Below are 13502 nucleotides of genomic sequence, written 5' to 3' on the forward strand. Positions count from 1 at the left end.
CCCACACAGAAACTATCCAAGCAAATCCATAAAGCAACAAGCCTGATATTAAATGGGCAGACACAGCTGCACCGCATTTCTTTCTCTTCAGAGAACTATCTCCATTCTTCTGGTTGTCCGCCCAAGCCAGCAAGACCCCTGGCAGCACCATTGACACGTCCTGCCTGCTCATCACTATGGTTGCTTGTCCCCACAACACAGATTTGCTTGCTGAAGATGCAATGGCACTTTATTAGGTTTGGGTTTTTTTGGGGGGGTGGAGGGTGGGAATTTCAGGTTCCTTTCCTATGTGAGACATGGTTTCTCCAGCCCAGGAACCGCTTGCTGTGAGAGACACTGCAGGACCAAAAGTCCAAAGAAAAGGCAACGGAGAGACAAGTCACAAAAAAGTTGGGTTTGTACCTCCACTACTCAGTGTTCCAGTTTAGACAGTGAAAAATCTCCAGGACTAATTAGACAGATGGGTTCTGCCCTTATCTGAATCTTCCAGCTATGTATCTATGTATTTAGAAGCACTAGGTCAACCCTAGGCAAACACTCTCAATGAAAAAGCATTATATTACATCTGCAAGGAACACCACATTTAACTTGTGCTCAGATCTCAAGCTCCACATGCCTTAGAAGTGTAGTGTAGGATAAGCCTTACCGGCCAGGGGCTCAGCTCTCAGAGCTCACAGAGACCGAGGCACCATCTCTCGGCTCTCACTCGGGTTTCAAGGGGGTCGTATAAACCAGCATATAGCGTTGGCAGAGGGAGAGCTGCCCCGGAGGAAGAGGGAGAGACCCAAGAGTAGCCGTGGACTTCCTCAGACCGACACCGAGCAGCAGAGCCAGCCCTGCGCTGGCGAGACCCTTGGCCACGCCGTCAGCTCACAGCCCGGCACGATCACCCGGCTCGGAGGGAAGCGGCTGGAGGGATGCTCATCCCGGGGCGGCATCCCTGCCGCGGGCCGGGCACCGCCAGCCCGCCACCCGCTCCGGGCTGCCCCATCCCGCACCGCCACACCTACCCATGTCGCCGGCGCGGTCCCGCCGGAGCGCTCGGGGCTGAAAGGCAGCAGGAAGGCAGGGAAAGAGGGGAGGAAGCTGCCGGGGGCGGCCGGGCTTTAAGGGCGGCGCCGGGGCCCCGCCTGGCCCCGGGTGCTGCGGGGCGGCGCCGCGCAGGTGTCGGGGCGGGAGCGGCTCGCTCTGGCCGCGGAGCCACCCCGGGGCTCACCTGGCCTTCAGCCGCCGCCATCGGCCCTGGCTGCCCGAGCGCGACGCTCCGGGGGAGCCCCAGCGCTCCTCCCTGCCGCCGCTCCCCCTGCGGCTGCCAAACGGGGTCTGTCACCTGCTGCTCGGGGCTTGCTTCGCTCTCCGGCCTCCGGCAAGCGCCGACACAGCGCCATCAGCTCAACCGAGCGCCGTGCGGTGCTGCCAGCTCCACGTTGTCCCTTTGATGCTAACGGCGTGAGGGAAAACTTAGTAAGCAAGTAAGTGAAATACAAAGCTTTCTGCCTTGTTCCCTCCTCTCGAGCCAAGGAAACAGATCTCCTAGACTGCTGCTGCCACCGGTTTCTAATGATCTGTGGCTCCTGTGGACAGATGCTTCTGAGAAGTTGGCCAGAGAAGATGTGGATGCATCCCTGGACGTGTTCAAGGCCAGGCTGCATGGGGTATTGAGCAACCTGGTCCAGTGGAAGGTGTCCCTGCCCAAAGTAAGGCATGGGAAGTAGAAGAACTTTCAGTTCTTCCAACCCAAACCATCCTGTGAGTCTATGTTTCTATGACCCACTTTGCTCATCTCTTGGTCAGTCCACAGCAGAAGTCTGTCCTGTGTGCTATTTGTGCCACAAGCCATAGGGAAAGCTGGGAGAACGCACATCAGTACAACATGATGTACGTTTCATGCACACACCTTACTGAGCCATGTACATGGAATAAATGGATAAGAAGTTTAGCATGAGCAGGAGAGCCAGAGTGCAAGACTGACAAGAAGAATAGCTAGGGGAAGCTCCATGTTACTAAGGCTTGAATGAACTCAGAATGCAGAAACAGTAAAACATTAGCAGACATTACCAAAAAAAAAATTTTTTTTCTGAAAGAAGAATGAGCTCTTTATTTGAGGCTTGAAGATACAGTGGTACGCTCTAGTTGATGCAACCAATCCAATAGCATTTTCTATGGCATGCACTTAATAATTACCTGGCTGCTGAACAGGTTCATTTTGTCTTGGGTACAAATCAAACAAGCATTGCAATGCATTGCAATTTGGAATATCTACAGCCAGCACTTCAACTGCTAAAGAAGGCTGCTCTGATTTGTGATACAGGGCTACAGCTGATCCTGGATTTCTTAAATTGTATCTATATGGGGGTAATCTACTCAAAAGAGCTCTAACTTCTTAGCAGCTACCTGTAGCCTTGACTGTAAAAATTAATGAATAAATTCTTAAGATAAAACATGAGTAGGTGGTTATAGCTATATTTATAGCAAGTTCTCCAGTAAGAAACATAAATCTTGCTGTATAAGCTCCACTGACACAGCTGATGCTAGTCATGTATCACTTCTCAGCGGGATATACGTATATGGCCACATAGCACAGGCAGTGTTGCGTTTCTCTATTATGGTTACTCCAGCAAAACAAGCAATCTGTAATGCAGCAAAAAATGCTGAAACCTCCAATAGCTCATTCATCTACAGAAATAATTGAGATATTACCACCATTTTCTGTTAAAGTATGGAATTAAAGATGTCATTTCTTTCCTGAATAATGGAAAACTTCCCATTGCATGACTAGTGGCAGTAAAAGGTTAGTTCACAGGCACATCTTATATAGACCCATGCATTTAGTTAAAACAAAGAGTAGGTCTTTGATGTTTCTTCTTAGAAAGCAACATACAAGTGAAATGCAGGAATTAAGGAAAAACACCTGTTTTCTCAAACATTTGGGGAAAAATAAGCTTGTTGATCACCGCCTTTCACTCAGGTTACTTTTCAATAATTAAGGTCTCTATTAATCCATAACGTATTCACCCCGATGAGTACACATTTTAACTTGTCCCACAGAGACAGATAAAAGGACACACAATCACTTCACAGCTGCTTCTGAGGTGGATTGGCTTCTGCTGTTCTTTAGTAAGCAGATGCCATGGGGTTGGTCTTGTGGAGCTATTTTATGGTTGTGCTTGTTAGGGGGTCAGAATTTGTTCTCAGAGGATTAAAGTTCCCCAGTGAGGCTCCCTTTTCTAGAAGACCTCAGAGCACAGTAGGGCTGTTAAATACTCAGCAAACAAAAATGCAGAAATGCATTTCTGCTTTTTTCTACAAAACTCTGAAGTCACAGAATCATATTTTCAAGGTGTAATAGAATACTGCCCTGCTTCTTCCACACAGGATCCTGTACTCCACCATCTCATGGTCACTACAACCAAGACTCCCAGCTCTCATATCCCAAATCAGTCCTTCTTTCTTAGTTCAAGGTCCAGCAGCACAGATCCGCAATGACTCTTCCACCACCCGTATCCAAAAGTTACCATCAGTCCTCCACAGGAACATCCCAGGCTGTGTGTTCCTACTGTAATGATCCTTCCACAGAAGGGATCATTCCACATATTGCTCAGTTAAAGGTTGTAGCTTAGTCTGTCAGATTGTTTCCTTGCATCTCCTAGGAAGGAAGAATACAACCATTTCAGAGGAGCTGGTGAGGCGAGTCCATAACCTGGAATAGTTGATAACAACTGTTCATTATTTAAGGACCAACAACCTGACTTGAGATTGAAGTATTTTAAAGAAAGTTAGGGCATATTACTATCTGTTCAGATAATGTGTGATTTATAAATATTAATAGATGTTTTTGACTTTTTTTTTTAGATTGAAAGAATTGTAATAATGATGAAGAACTTGCAGGGGTGTGCAGCTCATCATGGGATAGCCAGTATTGCATGGGATGCTGCAGACTGAGGTTGTTCATTCATTCATTCATTCTAAACAAAGGCTAATGGATCTTGCTCTACAACCACAATCCACTGGGCTTTCATGACGGTAGTAGGCAAACACTAACACTTGTCACTTCCCAGTATCTACTCCTCCCAAGATAATACATCCTTCCAAGAAAAGTTTATTCCTGCTTTCCAGATAGGGAATTTCAGGGGGAAAAGTGATTTGTTTGCTCTGACTTTTCTCATGCACTGTGTCTATTATTTGCTAGCAGAGCAAATAATAGATGGGACGTTCTGGAGGAGATGGGGACTGCTGGGAAGGAGGGCACCAGGGGTCTCTGGAAGGGGTCTGCAGCAGTTCAGGTGCTTTAAAGCAGCAGCACTCCAGCTACTGGGCATTGTGCACACATAGTGACATAAGCTGGTATTTGAGATGCTCACTCAACTTGGGTGCAAGGAGCAACTCTGGCCATAAAACATATGGACTTGCTTCTTCTGGAGTTTTCTAAACCAGAGCAGGGACATGCAGAGAGAGGTTTCTACCAGCCCAGCCTGCCAGCCCAGCTCAGCAGCATTCAAAGTAATTGTCTCCACAAAAAGGAAAAGAGTTCATGTGCTGTGGCTCACAAAGGACTTGGCTTTTCTGGCACGTCTTTATGTACACACACTGGATGTGGGTGGAGGGTAAAGCAGGGGAGCGGGAACTAGAGCACAGACTTGTATCTAAAAAAAGTAAATGAGTGAACTCTATTTACCTGGAGCTGCCAGGCAAAAGCAATGGCAAAAGTCTTTGGCTCATTACCAGTGCCTGTGACGACATGCAGAGTTAACCAATATGGCAGATGTAGACCTAATGAGTTCATGGTAAACAATACATTGTGAAGTCACTCCTGCCAATATGTGGGTTTGTTCCTTTTGTTTTTGCTGAAAACATAACTTGAGGTTGATAACTCTTTTTGTTTCCCCTTCATTTACTCTGATAACATTGTTTCCTTGGTAGAGCCAGATTTACACCTTGTCCAGTTCTCTTTATATCTATCTTCATCCTGACAACACCTTTGCTGCTGTTTCCTTCCATGGGTTTTCCCCTTGGGGAATCTGAAGGGGATATTTTGTGCAAAGCCTGGATTTAATAGGGAACCTTGGTTCTGGAAATGCAGGTCTGTATGGAAACCAGCCTTAGGGGACAGTTGCAAGGAGGCATTCAAAATCTTCACTTTGGACTTAGAGATGTGACCATCCCTTCCAGCCCTGAAAGGCCTTTGTGGATCCAGCCTTCAGCCTGAGTCTTTGTACCACAGCCAAATGCGAGCAGTCATTGTGTTGTGCCTTCACAGTGCATGAGGCATGAGACAAGGAGAACAGAAACACACGCAGTAATCCCAGATTTGATGCTGATTTATGGTCAGATGTTGTGCAACCCATCTCTGAGGCTGGGAGATTCTCCCTGCCAAGGGAGGGCACTCCCAGCAGGTATGTGGGATAGACAAATAGGAGTGTAAGCATAAGTATTAAGGGCAGCTGGCAAGGGAAGTAGGGCAGAACAAAAGAGCTCCTGATTCAAAGCCTTTACATACTGCTTTCTACAGCAGATAAACACCTATTTCCACCCTTGAAGTATGTAATGTATTCAAGGAAAAAAAAAATAAACAAGTGTATGAGTATCCTTCACCCAAGCTAGGATTCTAGCCTTTCACTGGGTTGTGAAAGCTTTTTTGATTTTGAATTACGTACCTCTGCTTTTCTTCATATTAAATTTGAACTTTCCTGACACACAGCATCACCCTCTCTCACCTAAGGCAGTGCAAGGATGCTGAATGTTGTTCAAAGCACCTTGAAACCATCCAAACATCTCAGTAGTCTTTTTTCTTTATACTGCCACATTGCTATTCTTTTGAAATTTTGGGTCTGTGTTGTGAGACCTGACATTTTTAAGTGAACTTTTTATCTTCTCATTGCATTGTGTCTGCTGAAGTTTCAGTTCCAGCATGTTTTTAGCCAAGTTGTGTTCAGCTTTTTTTTCATAAGGAGAGCACATGAGAGTGTCATCAACACAGCAGCTGCTAGGTAGAGCTGGCTGGATTATCTTGTCAACTTATGCAACCAGCCCTACAACATGAATCATGTTGTTGACTGGACCATGCAAGTACAAGTGTCATCTCTTGACCAACCTGTGTTTTGACTCAAGCAGATGTTAAAAGACTGGAATTAAACTGGCAGAATATTTAGGAATGGATATGAGATTTGTATTTTAACTTGTGAAGATACTTAAGGGATTATTTTTAAGTGATGCACCCAACACACACACACACACACCACCACCCTCAAATAAACTATCTTACAAGACTGGATGCTCACATTTTCAAGGGAAAGCATCCTAACATCCTTTGACTTTATACATAATTTTTGGGATGGGTGAGACAGCACTAATGTACAAAGCATACCTGACTACACATTACATCAATGTCCACAATGGAAATAACATACTTTGAGTTCAGATAACAGGACAATATAATTTAATTTTCTAAAGACAAATTTTCCATTGTGGAAATTCTGCAGCTGGAGACCAAGAACTGACACTGTCTACCTGTTAAAGCCCTATTAGAAGTTTGCAGATGGATTCATTCCTCCTGAAATGGGTTTTCATATTTTTCCACATTCATATTTTCACCACAGGTTACAAAGCCTCCCTTTTTTCACTACCCAGAGCTGTGTATTGTTCAGATTTAAATGAAAACTTTAACAGCAGTAGCAGACAGAATTTAATGTGCAATTGGATTTTAACAGATTCACTTATCTCGCTGCTCTCTCATGAAGTCTCTATAAAGCCAATTTTTGTATTTCATCTTAGAAGTCTTGGTCAGGTCTGCTGCTATTGAAAGATCACAGCATCCAGGGCTCAACTGGATTAATTCACCTGTGCACTGCAGTACCCCTGAGTGCTTCCCTGCCTCTCCACTTCTCTTTGGTCTTTTCCAGTAGCACCTCTAACCTTCTCTAGGTAGTCTCCTTATTGTTGTGATATTTGTCCAAATTAGCAAAAAAGATGTGTTAGGATATTATTGACCTATGTAGTTGTATTCTTACTTTCTTTGTTCTTGACACTCCTGAGCAAAGGATTCCCAAAAAGCACCACAACACAATCCAATTATTTTGTTCTGTCAGCTTCCAGAAAAGAGAGGTTCTCTTACTTTCTCACACTTAAAAAGCCCAGGATCTGCTGTTACTTTCAGGAAGTGTAAACAAATCCAACAGGTCAACCCATTTTTCTCTTACAAGAGTGGAAGACTTTGAAAAGAAAGAAAGGAAAAAAAAAAAAAAAGGAACCTTTAACCACAACAACAGAAATCCAACCAACGACAGCTTTTTCCTTCTTGCAAAGGCAGCTGAGTAAAATGCATTCAATACAAAGGTTACAATATGACAGTAAACCACCTGAAATTACATAATATATTTCATAAACTGAAACTGCAGCACATAAATAATCTACTTGTCAGCATAACATGTTGCTGGGTCACTTGCTGCTTCCCTCACTATAAAAAACTTTTCCAAGGAACAGGAAACTGTCTTCCAAGAGGAATCGGAGAGAGAAGAGAAGCAGCATGTTCACATTGAGAAATTCTGTTATGCAGAATTACAGGGAACATACCTAATGACAGGGAAATATTTTTTTTAGGAAATCATTAAGAATTTTACCATGAAGGTTAATACGTTTTCTAAAGATGAAGTGAATTGTGTTCATTTTAGGTATTTCAGCAATTGGATTTTTTCTTTGGGAACCCAGTTGTAAGGGGCAAAGCATGCCAACAGGTTTTTCAGCCTCTACCTACAAATAACTTTGTAAATACAGTCAGATTAATCCACTTCTTAGGCTGAAAACTTTGGAGTGTGAATTTCAGAGGAAACCCCACAGATACTTGAACATATCCCGCAAGAATATTTTCATGTCAGGACAAAAGCAAAGCCTGGGAGCTTACTGACTGCTCCTCAAAATGGCTGGGCTTCTTCCTGCTCAGGCTAGACTCGTTGTTGGAATACACCCAGCCATTTCTTTCCTTTAAGCACATGTTTATTCATATGTGTTGAAACATATTCCCTTTGTCAGAAACGCCTCCTGGAGATACCAACAAACAAATGATTGTCTATGGCCTTGTAGCACATTCCTCATCAAAAAAGCAGCATCGGCACCATAGAAATTTTAGTAATGGAAATGACTGCAGTTTTGGTGCTGAAAGCTATCCTGAAAAGAGTGAGCAGAGACTCACTTTCTGGCAGCTGAGGCTGGAAACATCTATTTTCAGATGTCTTAAAGAACCCTAATCCTGGCAGATGGGTTCCTTTCCATCAGTGGGTCTTTTTATCTTTGTTTCTCCCTCCTCCTCTCATAAGACTGGAAACCAAATTGCCATCTCTCACCTTCTGCCTAAAAACCTTTTGCTGAGGGAAGGTTGCGATGGGAAGGAGAATAAAGGGTATTACATGATTGAGCTCTTGCAGCTTCCACTTCTTAGAATAATGGAATCTACCCATGTTTTAAATACCTCCAGGGATGGTTACTCAGCCACTTCCCTGGGGAGCCTGTTCCAACGTGTTACAGCCCTTTCAGTGAAGAAATTTTTCCTAATATTCAGTCTAAACATTCCCTGTTGCAACTTGAGCCCATTTCCTCCTGTCACCTGTTACCTGGGAAAAGAGACCACCCCCACCTTGCTATAACCTCCTCTCATGCAGTTGTAGGAAGTGAGAAGGTTTCCCCTGAGCCTCCTTTTCTCCAGGATAAATAATCCCACAACCCTCCTCCACTCCTCATGGGATGTAAGTTTCAGACCTTTGACCAGCTCTGTTGCCCTTCCCTGGAGGCACTCCAGCACCTCAATATCTTTACTGTGGCAAACAACACAAAATTGAGCTCAAGGTTCTTCTGGTAAGCATGAATGCTAGGTATGGAGATGGTAATGATCACAAAACCTACCACTATTTTTATAGTAGCTTAAATGTTTAAAGATAATATGCTGCCTAATCAAAGGTTACATTTTGTTCCATATACTGAGCAAGACTTAATTTTCACTGCTTTCTGAGCTGTCAAAGTTTGTAGAGTGTGTAGTTATTTTTTGACTGTGCAGTTTTATAAATGAACAAGTTTTGCAGAAAAAACTGTTATTAATCAGTCAGTAACAGACCTAATGGGTTGAAAACAGGTCCAAAACTCACAGCTTTGCTATTTCTTTCTTTGCTATTGACACACTGACACTTCAGTGCGTGTAAACTTTTCCATCTGTAAAAACATCTTTACAGATATCAATCAGATTTTCACACTTGAAATTGGTACTTCTTTACCCTAAAAAAGCTATAAAATATTATGATAAAATATCAAGTCAATACATATATCATTCTAAAATTCTTTACAATAGCATTCTAAAAAAACAAGTCTGCTTATAAGGAGATCATCAGTTAGCACATTGTAAATCTAGTGATCCCACACACATGCTACATGAAACCCTTGTAAAGGTAAGATTTCAAATTGCTCAACCTAGCCAACAGATACACTACATATGCAGGAAACATTTTCTGTAACAGAAGCAGTCCCTTCACGGTGCAAAAGCAGAGCAATCTTTCCCTATAATCTATACTGAAAAGCAAAATTAAAAAAAAAAAAAAGAGGGAAAGGGCATGCAAGCAGAATTAATTGCTCTATTTTTTGTTTGTTTGGAAAGTGATGCAGAACAGATTAGCTTGCTAATCTTTTCTTCCATAAACAAGCAATTACATTTGGCCAAAAGCAAAGCTGTTTAAAACACTCCTAGCTAGCTATAGGTAAAAGCTCAGGAAAAAAAAATTGCCTAAAATGGATGTTATTATGGAAAATTATAATAAATGCTTGTTATTCTGGAAAGCCCTTAAGACCCTTGAACATTTTAGTAATAGACTGTAAAATCATCTTCCAGAGAACAAATGTAGCATCAGCTTCTGAAATTGCTTGAACTGCAGTGGCTGAGAACTGATACTTTGTACATTAGAAGTTAATCCAGGCTTATCCATCCAAAACTGTAGAAGCTCTAGACAAAGCAAGTACTAGAATAGGGCCCACATTTATCTGTTTCAATACTGGAGTTAAAAAGTCTTAAGTTCCATATTTAACCTTGTATATTATTACAAGAAACCAATGCTTTATTAATAGCACTAGGACATTTAGAAATTCTTTTTAACTGACACAGTATTGGTCAAAAGTGATTTTTTAACCAAGTCCTGCTACTGCTGCAGCAATAATTCTCTTTTGCTTATGGTAAAAAACCAAGTATGTCCAAGCAGAAATGGTTTATCTGCATTCTCTCCATAAGAAACAGAAATGCATTTTTCATTATACTGTACATACTGAATTGTTTTGTACTTTGAAATTTTCTTTCTGACAAAATCGTATTGCTTGTCTATTACAACCTCTCTATTACTTATTGGTGTGTCCCAAAAGTATCCTTAGATACATTAAGTCTCATATTGAAACAGATAGATTTTATTTGGGTTTTGAGAACATTCTTAAAAGGGGATGAGCAAATATGGTTAAAGAACAAAGTGTCATCCTCTTGCTCCCATATCCATTCATTTACAGTTCCTGGAGACAAGGAGCAGTTCCTGCATTCTACTAAAATTACTTCCTATTCTTTCTGTTATCAGATAACCTGAACTTCTAACACTGTATCTCAGCCATAGATGGTTTTGTTAATATTCACACTGACCTTTTCCTTTATGGTTCACTTGGTACCAGCTGATGCTGGATATCTGCCTGGGGCTTGAAATACTCCATCCAATAACCCTTGAGGAGTTCCTCTGAAGGCTAACAATCCTTTCCAGAAAAAAAAAAAGAAAGTGTTAGTGTTCAATTGCACTCAGCTGAGACGCCTGAGGGTTTTCATAGGGCAAATATTGCCTACTACAGAAAAAAAAACCCACTATGTTCAGAAATCTTGTGCAGAGATGGATGCTGTCCCACCAAGGATCCTCACTAACACCCCCCATTTGCTTCATGGGGTTATTAATAAGCAGGAAGACGCATCTCTGGTGCAAGATGCCCATGGTCAGAACGGATTGAGGTGAGATTTAGGACACCATTGTAGTAAAAGTGCACAGTTCAACATATATGTGTCTAGCTCACCTTAAACACGATGAGCTGAACCATGCCATATCAAGAAGATGTTCTGTCTGGTGCTGACCATGGCTAATGTTTGAACATCAATGCTGCTGACACGTGCTTTGAAAGAGCAGCTGAACACAGCGAGGGACTTTTGGCTAAATGGCTTATTCAACAGGAAGAAAACTACCTTTTTTTTTCCACCTGGAATGCCACTGGATCTGAAAAGAATGAAAATGGCCAAAAAAGAGTGTTCAGAGGCTGAGCCTTGCAGATGGACTGGTGAGGAGAAAGACCAGTGGACTTTGTTTAAAGAAAGCAATTATACTGACAGAACCAAAAATAGTCCAGCAGCCAGGCTGCTGAAAGTGAGCTGGCTCAAAAGTCAGGTGGAAAGGTGAGTCCAGGCAGAAGAGACATGCTGCACCTGACTTATCTTTTCCCTTCTCATGATTAAATATGTATTTTTCACCTCTGCTGTTATGCAATGCAGCGGTACAGTATGAAACCATTGCCAAATCCTCCTAACAGGTGCTGCCACATTTTGTATCGGGGTGAAGCTGGAATCACATTAATTGTGTTTGAAATTATTTGGGGTACAGAGGTGCCATTTAACTTTCAATGTAGTGCCTCAGTATTTTGTGGGGTTTTTTAACAGCAGTTTGACATATCTGGCAACCAGAACAGACAGATGAAAAAGAAATTATGAAACAGCCAATCTTTCATGCAGTGGTTCAGTTCTCCTAGCAGAGAAGTTTTAAAGAATTAAGGTTTCAGTAAGGGAGAAGCCAGGCCTGAGGCAGGGTCAGGAAGGTGGATGATCCCTCTTATGATCCTTGTGGGTCTATTCCAACTCACCAGTGACAGAAGATGCTGATATTGCCAGTAAGTACATTAAAAAAAAAATTAGTTATTCTTAAATATAGGACCTGAAAAATGGTTGTGATGACAACTGTATATATTACTTGCATGCAATACATAAAAAAGGGAAACAACAATTTAGTGCAGGTTTTGGGCAGGAATTTGTAAACTTTAATGGCAATGTAACACATCCTGCTAGGAAATGAGGGAGATCTGTTCATGTCTTAATTTACATATAGTGATATAACTAGCTTAGGATAAAGTCAACCTGATATATATTAGTCTTAAATGAAAGGAATAAAAATTATTTAAAATATACAAAATAAATGGATTAAGCAAATGGGGTTGAAATAGGTTGAATTTAAATGTTTTCTATCAAATATGTAACTGTTTGACAAATAACTCTGATGTAATGTCATGTGTACTTGACTTGCAATTTGGTAGAAGGGGGAAAAAAAAGCCAAAATTAAAGACTTAGAAGCTTTAGGAGGACCATACCTCAATAAACACCTTTTACAATTAAAGAAGACAACAAAGTATACTGCAAATTTTGTCACATACTTATTATTTAAATGAACTCAGTTTGCAGTACAGCCCCAGTCAGATATCTGGAACTTGAGCCAGAGCAAGAACAGCTACAAGAACTTGCAGCCATTCCTAGGACATCATTAAATGGCTATATGAAGTTTGAACAGTTTAAAAATGACAAGTCAGGACACAAGACACATCATGGGCAAAATTCAGTTAAGGAATTTCAGCTTCTAAGAACTTCAGCCCAGGATTTTGCTGCTTTTGACAGGATGAGACAAAATACAACTTTCATGCTGCATGGACCAAATGACACACCTGTGTTGCAGAAGCTGATAAGTACCACCCAAAACTGAGTTCTCGTTGCTACCTGAAAAGTGGAGGCAGAGAAAAGGAACAAGACTGAAGTTATAGAATATTTATGCAAGACACTGTTCTCTCAAAGAAGCATCCCAGGAATTTCTTCATTTATAAATTTCAAACCACTTCAAACACTAGAAGTATTAGGATGTAGTTGCCTGAAAGCTGCTTCACCAGTGCTTGTGATACAAGTTTCTGCTGTGATTAATGCCAGGCTGAAATCTGGCTGTTGAACACAACTCTTGTGGTAAGTATCAATGCTGAGATAAAAACCAGTCAACAAGACCCCTTTCTAAAATTATCATGTTACAGACTGAATTCCTCTGTTTTTCCAAAACATTGTTATAAAATAGCCATGAAATAGAATAGGTTAACAGTAACTACCATTAGCTTAAGACGGCTAATGATTTCAGGATTTCAAGTTTTGCTTTTAACACTTAGACCTAAGAGAGACCACTAGCTTTGAACCACGTTAACCACACCTGAAATAAAATTGTAATTCAACAACACTGCATCAATACCTTTGGAATTCAGCACCGTTGATTATGTCTTCCTTAACCAAACTATAAAAGACTCGCAGCATTCTCTATTCACTTAGAAAAAACTGATTTTGGGTTGTACACTCCTCAAATTTTTACTTGTTAAGTTGAAGTGCTGTTCCCCAGATCTCCTACAACATATATGCCTTGAGTATGGATTTTTGTGGCCTT

The 13502-nt window shown here is 41.6% G+C and overlaps 1 protein-coding gene across 1 annotated transcript in view; it reads right to left on the reverse strand.

Annotated features, from left to right (window-relative positions):
• SLC15A1 (solute carrier family 15 member 1) overlaps positions 1-11097 on the reverse strand; it is a 35663-nt gene extending 24566 nt beyond the window's left edge. The window contains exons 1-2 of the mRNA XM_041423389.1: positions 11068-11097; positions 10652-10758 (exon numbers count right to left, since the gene is read on the reverse strand). Coding sequence (XP_041279323.1) covers positions 10652-10758; positions 11068-11096 — 136 coding nt within the window. The 5' untranslated portion in view covers position 11097. The remainder of the gene's footprint in view (positions 1-10651; positions 10759-11067) is intronic.
• Between the last annotated feature and the right edge of the window lie 2405 nt (positions 11098-13502).

This window comes from Onychostruthus taczanowskii, unplaced genomic scaffold, assembly GCF_017590055.1.
Source record: "Onychostruthus taczanowskii isolate IOZ18803 unplaced genomic scaffold, ASM1759005v1 scaffold77, whole genome shotgun sequence".
Classification (NCBI taxonomy): domain Eukaryota; kingdom Metazoa; phylum Chordata; class Aves; order Passeriformes; family Passeridae; genus Onychostruthus; species Onychostruthus taczanowskii.